The following is a 19228-nucleotide window of genomic DNA, read 5'->3' as shown; positions in this document are numbered from 1 at the left end:
AGCCATCCAAATTGGTAACAAAAAGATGTAGAACCTCACCAGTTCATAGAGGAATTAGAGTTTCCAAGCCCAGGTTCAATTTAACATATTCAGATTTTAGCACATGAACTTCAGTATCCGGATTGCTTAGACTAAATCTTCAGGTTTAATATAACCCTTCTGGTTTTAGAGGCTATTGATAAAACTGGTGAATTGTTAACACAGATGCAATTTAAGTGACTCAAGTTGGAGAGGAATCCATCTTCAGAAATGAATGATCTTTATAGATTCATCACCTCATCAATTACAGTGTGACATTAAGTCACTTCCAACAGTGCATTTATATATTATGCATTTTGGTTGCATACCAATATACAAGCCCATTCATGTTCTGTAATTTTAATGTATTTCATCTCATATGAGAGAGGGCTTCTTGGGAGCCAAAGAAATTCAAATTAGCAGTATCACTGTCAGTGTCCTTAAAACGTGGAGGATGCTTTTGCTAACCTCCTGAAGATGTGGAAAAAGAGTGCATACCTGAGGTCTGTCTTTTGATGAAAATCTGAGATGAAATAAACTACATCAGTAAGCCTATGGATTTTTTTAAATCTTTCCTTAATAGTCAGAATATAATTTTCTGTATCTCTGCTTTAAAATTTAAACCATCTTGTTGCATATTAATATGAGTTCTCTCTCATATTGTACAAAGTCTAACCACTGCAGGAAAAATGTGTTTGCTTGCAGACACCACCTTCCAGCTTCCGTTCAGTTAGCAACACTGCCTTTCAAAAATGGTGATGATGTCAAGGCATTTTGGTTTTGCTTCTACTCCTGCATTTCTGTTATCTTGCTCTCTTGTAGATACTGGCTATACTGCTGATCCTGCAATTCAGTCACATCATATTTGCATCAGATGTGGACATATCAGATCATGAAAGAAGAGTTTTTGACCTTACCCTTACAAAATTTTAATTGAATATAGGTTCAAGAAGGTATCTTGGAGGCAGGGACCATATTTCACAACTATTAGAGATATGTGGGAATATAGGACTTGTTTTTCAAATTTTTGGGGTTTGAATCATCAGATAACTTTTTTCAGCCAGTTTGTGTGTGACAAAGTAAAATAATTCAGATTTTCTGACTGCGACTGGTATGCTTTTGTTTTTTGGTTTGTTTGGTTGGTTTTTTTTGTTTGTTGTTTTTTTTTTTTGGTTGGTTGGTTGGTTTGGTTTTGGTTTTTTTTGGTCACCAAAAATATCCAGGCACTTCTTTGGGAGATTTATTCAGAGAAACTCACTTTGGCCCCTCAAAGACACCAGTGACAGGATTTATATATATCTCCTTAGGTATCAAGTATGAACTCACCACCCTAGGGTCCTTTACCAGTCAAAAGAAAGACAGACATGTCCTGAGGGAATTGATTTCATTATAAAATGGATGTCAACAGTAAATAATAAGATTCACTCTTTGGATATCCTGCTTTAAGACATCTAAAGTTAAGCAACAGAAGTACCACCAAAATCTACAGAGCCCAAACTTGATACAAGGGTAAAGGAAATGCTTTCAGAAACAATCTAGCTCTTATAGTCCTTTTTTCTGCTTTCTTTCTGCTTCCTTCTTTTTCAAAAGGTAGACAGATGTGAGAAAGAGCATGTAAGTTACTATTTCTATGAAATACATGGTATTTAAAAGAAACAAACTATTTTCTGTAACCTCTAGCTAGAAATGAGAAGTTAATTGAAACTAAAAATCAGTCAATTTATCCAAAGAACTAATAAAAAATTCCTTTACTCTCTTTGTTTCTTTGGCTCTGGATGACACAGTAAGGGAGAATGACTGTGAGTAAATGCCTGTCTCAGAGGAAAAAATGCTAACATCAACAGTATGTGCATGTCAATAACCATCTTTTAAAGAAAGAAAATACAGGGACCTCTAATCACATCTAATCATTCATCTGTGAAACAGTTTGGTTTTTTTTCCCCTCTGTATTCCTAATGTTTCTTATATTCACTTATCACGTATGCTGTCAAATAACTAATTCTTTCTGGCAACTGACAATTGAAAAGAAAAGTATATTACAGGAAAGAGAGTGTCATTATTTTCCATAAGTTCATAAGTGCTATGAACAAATAGGACAGTTCTAAAAATAGACTCATGTATAATTATCATAAGCCATAACTCTCACGGCTATTTCACAGGATGTCTTTGGGATAACGTAAGTGCAAAGATTGGCATAATAGTTGCATAATTTAGGCTATTTACCTTTTATAAAACTTTATAAATATTTTATATATATAAAACTTCAGATAAATTCTTTCTGTAATTTATGGAAATTAGTGTAGAATGATAAAATGTACTTGGAAAAAAAAATCACATAATAACATTGCATTGCCAAAATCCAAGTTACGCTAAGTAACCATAATTATAGTCTCATCAGAGCTAAAGTGTTTAAAAACACCTGTAAAATTTAGGTGCCTCTGTCCGTTGTTACAAGCAAACAAATACACTGATTTAAGTAGCAAGAACCATTAGCAGACTGAAGTAAAGACGGCAAGAGAAAAAAACCCCAGAAGCCTCAATTGTCAGGATGCCTAGTGAGACAAGAAAGGTTCTACATAGCAACAACACTTTAAGGATGAATAAATAGCCATAAAGTTCTCTGGTACTGCATGGAAGCTTGCAGATGGCAGATGAATTCATGTCTGTCATGTTTTTATAATACAATGACTTCTACATATTGCTGCCAGATGGAACATAGTTTTGCATCTTGATTATAAATCTCCAAGAAATACAACTTCCTTCAATGTGTTCCCTATATTTGAAACAAAAGCAAATTCAGGGACAGATTTGAGAAGATAAAGTAGATTTAAGGAAATCTGAGAGAATATAAATTAAATCCACAAGGGCTTCCTTGTTATAACTCAATTCAAAATAATAGAGTTCCCCATGTGTTCTCTATTTTGGAGGAAAACCAGGGAATCCAATACGGATTTCTATACAGGGAGAATTACATGTTCATTTTAAAATGTAAATACATCCCAGGCAGGTCCAGAAGAGCTCTCAATCAAACTTTTTAGTTTGGAAAATCTTTTACATAACATTTATTCCTGCTTCAAGAAAAAGTGGTGTCTATCCCACAAGCTCAGATCCATAAGAGTGAAGTTCAAGAAGCATAAATGCATTTAATCATTGCTGATAACAAACATCCACATCTACACCACAGAAGCACCTTGCCTTTCCCATGGTGTTAAACGATACCTAGACAGACCTAAAATCTAACTGAGATCTGGTTATACCAGTTTCTGTAGAGATGTGCTTTCTCAAACTATGAAGGGAGTACAGAATTTTTGGGTTTTATATGTGTTCACGCATCACACCTGGCTTCCTCCTGTGTGTCTGGTCTTTGCTTCTAATCCTAATTGGTATTGCTAAGAAGTGAATAACTTTGATAGCAATGAAGTGAACTGTATGACTGTAGGGAAGGATATTTTCCCATTCAATGATTTCTCACAGAGTCTGATTTGACGACAAACTTGAGTTGACTTCTCTCAGACAGCCTCAAGCATTGTTTATACGCAGATAATTCTGTGTGTGAACCCATTAGGCTTTTATGACAGTTATAATCAAACATGATTGGGAAACCTTCTGGCTTACTTGGATCCATACTTACATTGTGCTTTGTGAGGTTGGAAATGTTACTTGCTATTGCTTGTAGCCAGTCAATACAGTCTTCAGCAGAGAGACACTGAATTATTCCACTGCAAACCCCATCCACAGCAATTACTTGGAATGCGTTTTGCCTGCAGACATATCATAACAGATCAGGTCAGAAGAAAATTTTATCTGTTCTAGCATATCATCTTAACAATACTTGTAGAAATGCTCTTCTTTCAACTACAACGAAGGTCAGCCACTGAACACTGCTAAAATGCTGTCTTATAAAATGCTGTTTAAAAATTCCTGCTTTATAAATACCTGACATATTAAAATGATCATGTTATAAGGTCAAATCAGACAATACTAAGCTTCCATAAGGCTATAAAAAAATTCTATGGACCAGCTCCACAGAACCTTCAACATCAGGCTGTACAACCTCAGAAGCCGAGCAAATGAAAGAGCTGATGCATGTATAAGACTTTACACTTTAATACAGCAGGCTACAGAGAAGGAAAGTGTGCATTGGAAACCATGGGCAATAATTTGGGAAATTCAGTGAATACTAGTATCTTTTTCTCAACACCTTTGTTTCATTTTTATATTGGAGTTTCTAAACACAGTTGCATTACTGTCTGGATGGCCCTTATTGGCTGCTTATGTTTATAGAATTTTGTTTCTCTTTTAAACTACTGACTGAAAAGTTGGAGAACTCAAAATTGATAGGTAGCATTAATGACTTTTCCAATTGCATTTCTGAATATAGGATCATTACCAAAATACACTCCCACCTCTGTCTCAACCCCAGCACCAATCTGGGCATATATACAAAAATCCATCACACATTATAGACTGATTTTCCACTTCCGGGCACTGAGCAATTACAGAAAAAGAGAAAATTTTCAGATGCTAAAGCAGTAACAGACCTAATTTCTTCAGTAAATAGCCTCATTTGCTAAAACCCCTTGTAAGGCTCATAGGTCTCTGTCTTCAAAACCAAAAACCTCAATACTAATCCATATCCCAGAGTAGGAGATTACTAAACATACAGAGAATACCAAGTTCCACTGCTGACATTCTTCTACAAACCCAACTGTTAATGATCAGTTCATGGTTTAAGATTAAGTACATCATTCAGATTCTTTGAGAATGGCTCAAGCAAAGTGCCTGTTATCTTCAGGGTAAAACTGAGTGTCACTAATGACAGATCTGACATCTGAAGACAGGTATCAATTTTGAAAAGCTGTTTGGGGTTTTTACCTCCTAAAATTTTATTCTAGTTGTATAGAAGGTAAGGCTAATATCTATCTTCACTGCACCCACGTCGAGAACAAACTGTTTCTTCAGTCAGGAGAAGGAATAAAAATGAGCTAGAGCCATGCTTTTGCTCTGAGAGTTCTAGCATGAGAATCAGCTTTTGCAGGATAGTGATATTAACACCATCTTGCAGGGATCTCTGGTTTATTTAAATCCAGCAGTTTAGTTGTCTTTCACACAGGTAGTGATTTCTCTTGAAATCCCCAAAAATACCAGTCAAGACAGACTTCTTTCAGAGACCCATTTTCAAATAATTCCAGTCAAGTTTTGAGGAAGAGTTATTTAAAGAATCTTCAGGTAATGTTGCTAGAATTTTTTTTATTCTATCCTTTATTTTAGGTGGTTATAAATATAAATAGCAAAATTTTCCAGAATAAATTTCTAAATCCTTACATGAAGACCATAACATGGGCTCAAATTTGTTGACTATCTCTTTTAAGAAAAATAGCACTGACTTCAGGACTCACCTTATTTCTACACAGTCTATCATAAATCAAAGCAGGGGTCCAAGAAATCCATTAATATGTGACATTAACACAAGTACAAAACCCCCAGTAGGTTCCAGATTCAATCCTCATGCATAAATTTCCCTTACTTACACTACACACACAGTGAATCTGGTGCATTTAGGGCATCAGACTGTTCCTATTGCTCCTAGGAATTTGATCTGTACAAGTACAAAACCATTCATCCACAATGTTACTACCCAAGTATCAATAAACACAGATAGTATGATACATGGTTACATAATGAATTACTTGTGGATGTGTCTTGGCAGTAGATAGCCTTAGAGTATTGTAACAGTATTTTCTTGAATGAGTCTACCAGCCCAAGTTCATAATACCATGCGAACCTGAAAACATAAGTATTAAATACATGTTTTGTACTAAATGGAACAAATAGTAGATTAATCACTTTATAATACACAAAAAATTGTCATTGGATAAACACTTAACTACACATTTCAGGTTCTCTGACTTCTGGAACTCAAAAGCTATATTTGAAATTAATGAGTTCCGCAAGATTAAACTCACTGTCTCCTAGAATTCTGTATGAATACCCTTCAGAATTCTGTATGGGTACCCCCCAGAATTTAGGTGTCTCAAGCATTCCACTGGAAAAGCCAGAACATGATTATGAGGTTTAATATTGTATGTGAGAAAGTTATATTTCCATATCAAGCTCTGAAATATAAAAAGTTATTAGACTTTACATAGTGAAAACAGCCTTGTAAATACTAACTTCAGAAAATGTAATGAATTAGCCTTCCTTTCACGTTGCTTCTTTATATTATTTTTAATATCCTTTCTTTTATGTTGCTGTTTATAGCAGTCTCTTTTAAAAGTATCTACCTTTCTCTCATAACAAATTCTGAGAGGGAGTAACATTTAAAAATGTTTACAGCAATTTAAAACAGTCTTATAAACTAGCAACATAAAATGTTGGCTCTATGCTTTAAGAAAATCCCACTTCCTCTCCCGTAAGCATCCCGCATTTTTGGTTTTTTTAAGACTCTTACTTCCTCATGTTAGAATAGAAGGACAAAGAAGAAAATTATCAGAGTAGTTTTTCAAGGTTTGAGTATGAATTCAGGCATTTTGTTTTGTAGTAACATACTTTTACATTTATTTTCTAGAAATTCAAATGTCAGGAATATTGTTACTACCTAAGAAACTTTCTTTGTTATGTTCTATAATACGAACTTTAAGCTTGTTTTTATTGATGCAGAAGACTGCATTTTAAAACCCTCGATCTATGAACAGCTGAATATGTGCTAATTTTCCATGTGAGTAGCTCTATTTAATTCAATACCTAATCTGAAGTACACAGTAGAATAGATCTCATATTTAACTGTTATGATTTTGGGTCCTTTATGCTTCATTGTTAAATATGGAGCTGAAAGCTTTCACAGAATTTAGTGGAACACCTCCTGCCTCTCTGGTGACTTTATCCTGCTCCAGTTCAGTTCAGCCAATAAGCTTTCGTAGCCTTTGGTTTACACCTTACCTTCCTGGCCCAGCCATTGTTCCTCAACAGACCAAGGTTCATCCAGCCAAGTAAATATGATCCCGCTATTACTGGTCAAAAGCTGCAGGCTGGCTTTAGCTCCACTATGATCCACAACAACTACTGCCTAACCTGCATTAATTTCAGCTCTGTGAATAGGAGAAATGGCTGGCAGACCTAGGCAGTGTAATTCTGAGAATCAACAGTCCTAAGAACCAACTGAGACGGTGGACAGCTTTTGTGCAACTTTCAAGTATTTACTGAATACCAATGAGAAGGAAGCAGGCTGCAATAAGAAACTATAAAATTAACTCCGTAAAAATTCCAAATAGACTGAAAAAGACTTCTCTTCCCCCAGTTTCTGAGGTTTCATAAATCTACTCCTAGGTGATTGATTAGAAGAAGAAATTATGGAGTAACATGCTCTGTACCTGTACACATCTTTCCTCCAGTTAATGCCTTTACATACTGGAGCTCTCAGAAGTATTTCAGTATGCGAACTTCATTCTTATATATACAGATGATTAATGAATCCATACAATACCTAGATGTTTAAAACTTTTAACAAGTATGATCTTATATATTTGCCTTATCAGACTTTGTAGCTATTTTCATTTCTATCTAATTGCTTTACAAACAGTAATCATTACAGAATATTTTTTCTTCCTTTCTAATTTCTTCTGATTTATTAGGATAATGTTATATTAAACAATGACAAGCTCTAGGTCTGTATTTGGTCTTTCTGAGATGAATTTAATTTTCCCCACAGCAGCTCTCATAGAGTTGTGCCTTGTATTGGTAGCTAGAAAGATTTTGACTACACAACAGTGTTTTGGCTACCGCTGAACAGAGTTGTCACAGAGCTGCCTCTCCAACATTTCCTCCTCACCAATAGGCTGGGGGAACAAAATCTTGGGAGAGGAAATAGCCAGGACAGCTGACCCAAACTGATTAAAGGGATATTCTATACCATATGACATCTGCTCAGCAATGAAAGTTAGGAAAAAGGAAGAGGAGGGAGGGTATTAATTAATTATGACACTTGTCTTCCCGAGCAACTACTACATGTACCAAAGCCCTACTTCCCAGGATGTGACTGAACATCACCTGATGATGGGAAGTAGAGAATAAATATTTTGGGTTTTTAGCTTCCATGTGTGGTCTTTGCTTTTGTTTTATTAAACTGCCTTTATTTTGACTCACCAGATTATTGCCATCTTATTTTCTTCCCCTTCATCCTGTTGAGGAGGGGAGCGATAGAGAAGCTTGGTTGACACTTGGCATCCAGCCACAGTCAACCCACCACAATGCCATAAAGGTAGACCTGACTGTGAGCTTTGGACAGCTATCCCAGTGATTGTGACAAATTGGAGATGAATTTAAATGTTAACACATGCAAAGTAAAACGTGGGAAAAAATAACCTTAGTTATATGGAAACAAAAAAAAATCCCTACTGTAGATATAAACATGAAGAAAAATACAAGAACTAAGAGATGGTTATCAGCTCAGGCTCTTGCTCATGGTCCTCATCTGAGTATGGTTGCAGCTCCTCCTGTGCCTGGACATGTCTCCCACTGATTTGGACCTGCAGGCTGATTTCCCATCCTAAACTGAGCTCCACCTGACCATGATGGACTCTTCTGAAGACTGTCCCTAAGCCTTCCCTAAGCCTGCTCCAAGGGGAGCAGCAGGATAGGATCTTTGTCTGCGTGGACAACACCTTGTCCAGCCTCACTCCTACCCTCTCTCTTGGCTTATCTTCCCCATGGGGCAGCCAGCCCTTGCTTCTCCCAAACAAGATTATTTCACCCAATGTAGTTATCAGATGAAGTATTTAACACAAACAGAAGGAAATACATTTTAAAAACATAATCACATTGCAGAGTTCAATGCCATAATGCATTGCATAAAAAAGACATAAAAACAAGTAACTTAGAAAGAAGACAGGAGCATTAGCAGCTATTAAATATGATGACATATGTTTCATCTCAAACTGCAAAAGGTGCTGAGCACTAGATGCAAGTAGGAAGATCACCCATCATCTCCCCACATACCTGTTCCCAGCTGATGTCAGAGCAGAACATGAGCCAAGGTGGACCTAGACAGACCTTTATGAAAGCTCCTATGTTTCATGTCTCTGGCAGCTGCAGTGGAAATAATAATGCAATTTCTCCAACAAGGCAACTTCCTAGGGCATGCATTTGTCAACCAAGAAGTCAAGTTTCAACCTTCAAACCTCTTTACCTGCACAAATCTGATCCTGGAAGGTACTGGGAAAATCGTGAATGAAGAAGTGGTATTAATCGAAGATCACACCACCTTTTCTCCCACCTAAGTCCTGGGGATGCTGGCCATGAGGAACATGATAATGTATCCTGAAAAACATTAAAAGATCCTTCTCAGTTTTGAACTTCATTGTAAGTACTCAGCAGATTTGGAAAGAAAGAGATAGACTTCAGAGACTTTATATTTCCACTTTACCCAAATCACTTGTCATCAGTTTTAGTGAGCACTGGAAAGATTCTGAATAGAATCTCTAAATTATTTACCATACAACCATAATTCAGTTGTTGATATCTTTTCTAACAATATCACCTCAAACCCTGGTAATTAGAAATGGGATTTAATATGTGATGAAAATTGTCAAAATTGTCAAAACTACACTCTTGTGATGAACATTTTAATTTGACCTACTTAGAGAAGACACTGCTTATATGAAAACTGAACTTTATTATGTTTATGATCATATCTAGAAAGAATGAGTATTTAATTATCTACAGTCTAATTTGACCAGTATTTTAAAAGAATATAGATTTGCATGAGAAATGCTTATAAAAAGTTAAATATACCTCTTTCTTCCTTTATAAAATACTTTATAAAATAGTGCTGACAATGATGTTATTTTTCTGAAAGAGCATGATTCTTCAAAGTGCCTTCTCATAGTGACAAAGAATGAGGAAAAGGCTGAGGTATTTAATGTTTTCTTCATCATAGTCTTTAATAGTAAGACCAGTTATTCACCTGGTAGCAAACCTCTGAGCTGGGAGACAGGGATAGGGAACAGAGTGAAGCCCCCATAATCCAAAGGGAAATGGTCAGTGATCTGCAGCAGTTAGACATGTGGCCAGATGGGATCCACGGAAGGGTAGTGAGGGAGCTGGCACATGTGCTCAGCAAGTCACTTTCCATCATTTACCAGCAGTCCTGGCTGACCAGAGAGGTCTCAGTTGACTGGAAGCTGGCAAATATGATGTCCATCTACAAGAATGACCATAAGGCGTATCTGGGGAACACAGGCCTATCAGCCTATCAGATGGCATTCATCATCTTGGATGCCATCCCACACCATGCACAGGACAACCAGGGAATCAGGCCCAACCAGCACAGCTGTATGTAAGGCAGGTCCTGCTTGACCAGCCTGATCTCCATTTATGACCAGGTGACTGTTCTAGTGGATGAGGGAAAGGCTGTGGCAAGAGTGGCTGGAAAGCTGCCCAATGAGAAAGAACTTGGGGGTGCTGGTCAACTGTGACTGAACATGAGCCAGCGTGTGTCCAGGTGGCCAAGAAAGCCAATGGCATCCTGGCCTGCACCAGAAATAGTGTGGCCAGCAGGACCAGAGCAGTGATTGTCCCCCTGTATTTGGCACTGATGAGGCCTCACCTCGTGTGCTGTGTTCAGTTTTGGGCCCCTCACTCCAAGGACACTGACATGCTGGGACATGTCCAGAAAAGGGCAACAGAGCCAGGGAAGGGTCTGGATTACAAGCCCTGTGAGGAGCAGCTGAGGGAGCTGCAGTTGGTTAGCCTGGAGAAAGGAAGGCTCTCCACAACCACCTGAAAGGAGGCTGTAGCCAGACGGGGGCCAGCCTCTTCTCCCAAGTAACAAGTGACAGTATATCAATATATCAGTAAAATTATACTTGTTGATTTACATTCTTTTTAGTCTCAAACTTCATATTTTTTCTTACTGATATCTTCTATAAGATAACTATTGCAAAAATTAAGTACACCTATTTCTCTAGAGTGTGAATTTTGTGTAAGATCTATGGAATTATAAAGCTTTACCAATTTGAACTTTACTTTTACATATATGTTCATATATCTTTTATGTATATGAAACAAAATATCAATATAGATATCATATTAGCTGAGCAATAGGCTTTTTGCAGGTAGTTCACTTTTTTAAAACATTGAATTTCCTGTGAAACATTCCATTGATTCAATAAAAATGAAAATAAATAAATTATTGGCTAGGAAGACTATGCTAGGATGTTGTTTTGAACACCTTGAATTTTTAATGTTTTCTGTCTGCTTTTGGGGACCTTTCTTCACCTGAGATTAAACTTGGGGGAAAAATGAAATGCAATAAAAATTCAGATACAAACCGCAGGCCTAGATATTATTGCAACAAAAATGTTAATGCTACCTTTAGCCTGCCTGCATAACTCTTTGAACTGTTGACAAAAGACCAAAAACAGTCTTGTCTACCCCAAGTTCTGAGTCAAAATTCTCCTTCACGTAAATCAAAAAGATTATAAATTAAGAAACAAGACTATGGCTGTAAGTCACAGAATCATAGAATTTCTAAGCTGGAAGGGACCCACAAGGATCATGGATGTCAAGGCCCTGCCCTTGACATCCCCAGCAATCCCACAATGTGCCTGAAAGCATTGTTCAGACTCTTCTTGAGCTCTGTCAGCCTTGGTGCTGTGATCACTTTCTTGGGGAGCCTGTTCCAGTGCTCAACCACCCTCGGAGCGAAGAACCTTTTTCTGATATCCAACCTAAACCTCCCTTGACACAACTTCAGGCCATTTCCTTGGTGACTGTCACTGGTCACCACAGAGGAGAGATCAGTATCTGAGAGATCAGTCCCTCTTCCTCTCACGAGGAAGTTGTAGACTCCGATGAGGTCTCCCTTCAGTCTCCTCTTCTCCAGGCTGAACAGACCAAGTGCCCTCAACCACTCCTCATAAGGCCTCCAGACCCTTCACCATCTTTGTTCACCTCCTTTGGACGCCCTCTAAGAGCTTTAGATCCTTCTTATACTGAGATGCCCAAAACTGCCCCCAGCACTCGAGGTGAGGCCACCCAGAGCAGAGCAGAGCAGAGAAGAGCAGAGAAGAGTAGAGCAGGAGAATTCCCTCCCTTGCCTGGCTGGCAATGCTGTGCTTGATACACCCCAGGACACAGTTGGCCCTCCTGGCTGCCATAATCAATGTGCCATTGACCAGGACCCCCAGGTCCCTTTCCACAACACTGCTTTCTAGCCTCCTGTTCTCCAGTCTGTACATCCAGAGTTTCCCCTTCGCAGGTGCAGAATCCAGCTCTTGCCCTTGTTATGGTTGCCCTTCATACGGTTGGTGGGTGCCCAGCCCACTAAAGTTGTCAAAGTCTCTCTGCAGGGCCTCTCCGCCTTCAAAGCAGTCAACAGTTCCTCCCAATTTCATATCATCTGCAAACTTGGTTTGTATCCCTTTGAGTCCTGAACCCAAGTCATTGATCACAATGTTGCTGAGCCCTGGGCCTAAGATATGGCCCTGCAGAACCCCACTAGCAACAAGTCACCAGCCTAATGTCGCTCTGTTCACTCTAAGACTTTGCGTCCAATGCATGAGCCAGTTGCTCACTGATCATGTGTTTATCTAGCTGTCACAATTTCTTCTAGAAAATATTCTGAGAAAAAGAAAGAACTGTGGGGTAAGAGTTGTACATAATTTAGGAATTCATACAGATGTCTTTGGTTTTACAGAGAACCCTGTTCCCATGACAAGGGGACATCTGACATAAAACCACATCTTGGACCCTATTAGAAGAATTTAATTTAGGGTGAATTATAGACTCGTGATATCAGGTTATATTACTTAAACAGAAAGAAAAATATTTGGTTTCAGTAAATTATTATCAGCTCAAATAGAAATTATAGCTAATCTAGATATGCTTTGACACCTACAGAAAAAGAATTCACAATTGGAAGCAAGTTTTTTGTCATGAAAACAAAGTTAGAATTGTACTGGCTAGCAGAATAAATCAGTTTAGGATCTACTGCCATCGTCTTCTTACATACATGCATACCTATATAGACTGCTGAGACACGACTGCTTTTGTTATTGCTGCACTAGTTACATATATTTTTATTGTTATTTTATATAAATTTTATTGGTGTTACCTATTTATAAATTCCAGCTCCTAAAACTTGTAGAATTCCTCAAGGTTTTCCAGATTATAATAAGGTTTAAATCTGTGCTATCAATATTTAAATCTCTGGGCTACTATTTAAAACTTTTAGTAGTAAAATATGAAAATACAATAAAACAAGGTGGAAATTAAAAATGGTTCCTCAACAAGGCTTACATTTCAGTTTTTTTAATATTTTTTAAATAATTATGATCTATACTGGTTTACTTATTCCATGCTTTTTTTATATCTTCATCTATCACATAGCCAAATATTCTGCAAAACAGCTTTTAGAACTACATAAAATAAAGGAAATTTTGCATTTTCTGGCTAAGAAAATATTTTAAAGTCACTTGTTGCACTTCAAAGGCATCTTTTAGTAAATATCTGATCAGATATCTGTAGCATTTTATCCCAGAGACACTCTGCTCCATAATGCTATCCCACTTCAAGTAAAATTTTAAGTGTACAAATTACTAGAAGTAAAAATAGGCAAAAACATGCACCTAAACATCTTTTGACAAAAGTTTTAGATAATGCATAAAACATAAGTCATGGAAAAATATTCTTACAAATTTTTCTTCCTTTTTTATAAATAGATATATTTTCACTTAAGAATTTAAATTCCTATGCAGAGAAAATAACGTAGAAGAAAAAAATTTTTGCGAAATCCCTACTGCTAAAGTAAACAGTAATCATACATATCAAGGCACAATCTCAGCTGTAATAATTTGTCACAGTTTAACTTCCAGCTATAATTTCTGGCTGCCCTTTTTTCCCTCTACAGAACTGTCTGTCTCCAGTGTTAACTAGAGCTCCTCCCCTGCTGCTGTCTTCTATTAGTACTTCCACTTAGCTATTATAGCGTAATTATTCTTCCATCAAGGAGATTCAAGCTCTTACCGTGTTGTTGGGGTGGTAGTTGAGATGTAAACCACTGTCACAGAGGGGAGAGGATGTGCCACTGCTTTGGTCACTGGGGGCACCTAATACAAATACAAATTCACAAAAAAATTCTTTGTTAATCTATGATGATGTAATTCAAATTTGTATATGTATGTATGCATTCTCCTCACCCCCAAATAACTTCAATCATATATAACATTCATTTACTTTCTCCATTCAGTATCTGTCTTCTGGCTTGAGTGGAATGCCTTTGTAAGCTAAATGGGAGCTCAAGAAAACCTTCTCTGAGGCTTTGTTTAAAAAAAGTTAATGTCTGCCTGTTAAGAAAAAATCCCACGAAGTGTTTTTCAAATTTTACAATAAAAGGGAAGTGTGTACCTTCTCTCTTGGTTTTTGCTTGAAGGAACTTGTCAGATAACCCTTTTGTTACTCTCAGTGGAGTTTACAATTCTAAATGTTCTTGTAATGGTTTAGGAAATTACAGTGCTACACCTCAAAAGTGACATGATAGGATCCATGCAAATGCATATTGCTGTGCATTACTCAGGCTACTCTGTGGTCCCACAGCCTATCATAAAAGGGAAAAAGATACTGGGACACATTTTTATTTAAGAATACAGTGTTCCAATTTTTTTCTTGTTGCACTTAAGTTTAATACATAGACAAAAGAAAAAGACAGTCTTCCATCAAATGTTTGTATAAAATGCTTTTTCATTTTTTAGTTTATTTAATTCCTGCTAACTTAAAATGAAAGGCTAGAAGTATTGAAATTAAATATTTATTGTTCTGTTGCTTAAAATTTGAGCAATTTATTTCACTCTCTTAGAGAGCAAAAAGCAGAAGTAAAGCAGAGGTGGCAAAAGGCAAAGGCTGATATATAAATATGCTTAGATATGCTGCAATTGTCTCTAATTATGCATCCACACTTACAATTTAATATAATTAAAGGAAGACAGCTGTCTCCATATGACTCTCATGGGGCTAGTTGACTAAAACTCAGTTTGGACTAAAACAAAATACTTATCATTCCAGAGTAATTTATTCTTAGGTAGACAGACATCTCCACCAAAGCCTCTGAATTTTAAACAGCAAAGTTAAGTCCTCTAAATATACACACACAGTCTAAGTTTCACATTTACAAGAAAAAACTCCCTGAGACTAAAATACTATTCAATGCTGCCTGAAAAACTGATTTTAAATACTCTGCAGCAGGATGTGAGCTATTGCAAATTAATGTAATTCTACTGTTTTACCTGCAACTTTACTGATTCACACCAGCCAAATGCCTGGTTATCTGTTTTTCAACCAAAGACAGCAATTTGTCTCTTGAGGTCAATGTTAACAAAAGCCATGGCAATAGGAGAAACTCATATTCAGGCAGTAATGCTGATTGTAAAACTGCTGTCAATCACCCTCAATGCACATAGTTTCAGAACCTGCAAGTGTTCATGGGTATCGAATTGAGGGTTCTTTTGGCCAAGTAATAAAGGCTTACATGCACAATCTTCATTCAGTGGCAGTTTGAGAAAAGCAGGTGCTCTTTTCAGAAAGGACACAGTTAGGGTCACTTCTTCCCCTGCGTTGCGAAGGACCTGTACCTGGAAAAGAAATACAGACAGACACCTTGAAATAAATTTATGACCAAAACCCATTAACAAATATAAGCAACACCACAGAGCTTCCACATACCAGAATACAACTGCTTAGCCATTTACTGCAATTACATTTGTTTGAGAAGAAACCAAGATGTAAAGCTTGCTATCTGCTTGTCTGTTGTGTTTCTAGCCACACATACAGTTAAGGGGGTGGGGGCATTGGCCTCCTCTATTAGTACTGACTTTGATCTGTGCTGTTGGAGAACTTGTTCCTTGAAATTATTCAGCTATGTAACTCCTTCTTTCAGATCTGGAATCATCCCCCCCAGCATGTATGTATTTAAAAAAATAAATATATATTTTCTTTATGCAAAGTTGTCTTATAAATCCTCAATCAAAACAACAGCAGTAGTTTCCACATCTGTGCCATGATCCTACGAGCAAGTCTTTCCAACAGCCAGAGTTAAATTTAGCTGAAGCGCTCCAGCATGGATGAGAGACCTAATCTTCATCACAGACACAGAGGAAAAGAACCTATTTTAAGCCTTAAATCTTAGATAAGCACAAGATGAGGTTTTGCCAAAGGGCAGCTTGCATTTTGGACATAGAATGTGCAAAGCACCTATCCAGCTGTGAATACTTTTAGCCTTCCTGTACTCTCCCATAGTTACCCCTTCGGCTTTTGTTCATCTTTAGCTTTTTTGTGGTACAGCTGTAGACACCCCAAACATACAGCAGAGTGAGGGAACTCCAGGCACCCCCTGGAGCGGCAGAAAGGAGGCGTAAAAGCAACTAAGCAAAATGGTGTATTAAATAGAGGAGGAGAAATGTTTGAATCAGCTTATAACATGAGAGGCAAGAATCAGGTCTTTTCAGAGAATAACCATTTCCTGTTCTGGCTTTATAACTTCAAAACTCTTCAAGGGCTGATTTAGTTTGGGCTTACAATGACAGAAGATTGCACCATGCCTCTCTCTGAGTTCATACTGTGCAAAGACCCCACTCACAGGGAGCCACATTCAGAGAGCTGCTACACAGTGAGACATTAGGCAAACATTTTATACTAGCACATATCTGTTCCCTTTTCTGCTGTGCAGCTGGATAATACACAGGTAACCCTTCTGTCATGCTGCTGCTTGAGAGAAAGCCTTGTAAATAATTTATGAAGCATTGCTATTCTTTAATTATGTCTGTCAATAACCTACTCAACAGATTTAGTTACATGCATGTGTATAACTATATATTGGGATGCTTTCACACTGAATCACAGCATTATGCTGTTAACTTAAAGCAATTCTTCAGGAAAAAATGTCAACTTTGCCTTGAAACACAATAGTTCCTACTTCATGCTGGTTGCTACAGAGGACTAACAATATGATGACAGAATATTTGATTCAGTAACTGAAATTTTAGGGTCTTTAATGTTTAAAATAGCACAGGGGTTGTCAATGCACACTTTTCAGTATAGTATGTATTTATTTGTATGTGTGCAAATAAACACAGAAACATCACAACAAATTTAATTAACTTATACTGCATGCCAAAAACTTCATCTGTAACACAGAATCATAGAATCATTTAGGTTGAAAAGATGAGTCTCTTTGATGGGCAGTTCCTGATATATTTCATATTTTAAAATTTTTAAGCAGCAATTTTTTCATAGAAAGATGACTTGCAATGATATGCAAGAATTCTGTCCTGAATTCAGCCAGAGAAACTGTCCTGCATCCTCATCCTCCATAGAAAATTCACCCTTTTCCTCTCTTATGTAGAAGTCACACAGTTCAGAATAGTCAGAGCCAAAGCAGAAACCTACAGGTATGTATTCCCTATTGTTTCAACAGATGTGGATAGATGAATCCACAGTGCAGGAAGTGCAGGAAAATACAGCTGCTCTCTGCTTTTAGAAAAAATTATTTCTTTTTACTCAGGAACAGAGAATAAATAAGTGGAGAAGTTACCAACTTTAACTTATAAAGTCCCCTTTTAAGATAAGAATAAGTGGATACCATTTGTGAGAGAAGCTGAGAGAGTAAACTGCCCTGAATCATTCTTCCAAGAGTCTACATTGCTTTCACTTGTTAATATATTGCTCCGTTAAACCTGTAAGATGCTGTAAGTAGTCTACTGTGACCTTTTTCTCAAACCTCTCTCTTCCTCAAACCTCTTCTCATAGGATGAAAACTTTAAGCTGGAACACATTTCAGTTGAAATCAGCAATATTTATACCAGTGAAGTGTATTTTGGAGTGTAAGAAGCATATTGTCCAGAAAGTGACTAGATTTTGACATGCATAATAAAGACTAAAGAGAGATGAAAGATTAAAAGAGAAAAGTACTAGGTAATGATTACAACAAAGAGCAGATGAGTTATCGATCCCATTTTGCTTACTTTCTAGTCATTAAGAAAGCCATTCTGGGAAATAAGGTTAGGTGAAGAAAATGGGAATTTTAATCACTTTATTGTCTTTTTCTAGCTTTCAGTTGAAAGTTTTACTGCTATTTTACATTCTTTGTCCTCACTTTACATAACAAATGAACAATTATTGAACTGTTTAAAAGGAAGTATGCCTTGCAAGATTCATTTACCTTTTGTCCTCATTCACCATGTACAGCATGTCATACTGCCATTCTTCCACACAGAAAGAGGAGGTACAATGGGAAATCTACTCCTACTGACAAATGATTTTAGTAGTACACAAGAACAGCTCATGTTCACGAATGGAAAATTGATAATTTTTACAAAAAAAGGTAATAGCCAAAAGTAATGTGACAATTGTTACAGGGAGATATGTTTATGAAATGAAACTCAACACTTGAAACACAGGGAGTCAAACAGTTTGTCTGTAAGAGTCAGAACAGTTAGAATTTCTAAATACAGTTAGAATTTCTACAGTTTTACAAATATGAGTGAAATTCTACCAACAGTTAGAGATACTGGCATATTAATATATCTTCCCTCTTCCTCATTGCCAAACAAATGTTTAGCTCAAAACTTTATAGAGCTAATATGAGGACAGTGTGAATGAAGATGTCTTGCTTGTCTCATGCACATTCACAAAAAATGAATTTATCTGCACAAGTGGACATTATGTGGACATTATGGACATAATATGGACATTATTGGTAGTATATTACACCAACTAAGCAGTAATGACTTTTACCACTGAAGTCAATTCATTAACACATTGAACAAGTCAGTTGTCAATCATGATATAATTTGTAGATAAAGAAATGGATAGATATATGAACAGCAATCCTGTTTGCTTACTTGGAAGAAAACTCCCTTACATTTATTGTATACATATTGCCAATAACTTGCCCATCAGGCACTATCATTGACAAAAAAAGTTTTGACTATTTCTGGCAGCAATAATTCTAGAAATATTTCAAGGTTACTTTCAAACACAAGAGGGAATATGTAAATATAAACTAAATATGCATTTTTTCAGTTACAGCAGTTTCTGATTTACAAGGAAAACTTAGAGCTAGGTTGATCAGAGGAAGTAACTTTGGATTTTTTTCCCAGAACCATGATGTGTTGTATGCATGGTAAAAATGACTCAAGATTAAAAAGCTAAGGACTAGTTC

At 36.9% G+C, this 19228-nt stretch overlaps 1 protein-coding gene across 2 annotated transcripts in view; it reads right to left on the bottom strand.

The window, feature by feature from the left end:
• SNTG1 (syntrophin gamma 1) overlaps positions 1-19228 on the bottom strand; it is a 336705-nt gene that overhangs the window by 93682 nt on the left and 223795 nt on the right. For both annotated transcript variants that reach the window (XM_010401190.4, XM_039549083.1), the window contains exons 8-11: positions 15539-15641; positions 14041-14123; positions 9203-9333; positions 3650-3779 (exon numbers count right to left, since the gene is read on the bottom strand). In XM_010401190.4, the coding sequence (XP_010399492.1) occupies positions 3650-3779; positions 9203-9333; positions 14041-14123; positions 15539-15641 (447 nt within the window). The remainder of the gene's footprint in view (positions 1-3649; positions 3780-9202; positions 9334-14040; positions 14124-15538; positions 15642-19228) is intronic.

This window comes from Corvus cornix, chromosome 2 (assembly GCF_000738735.6).
Source record: "Corvus cornix cornix isolate S_Up_H32 chromosome 2, ASM73873v5, whole genome shotgun sequence".
NCBI classification, from domain to species: domain Eukaryota; kingdom Metazoa; phylum Chordata; class Aves; order Passeriformes; family Corvidae; genus Corvus; species Corvus cornix.
The sequence above is the reverse complement of the archived record's forward strand: the minus strand, read 5'-3'. Positions and strand labels throughout refer to the sequence as shown.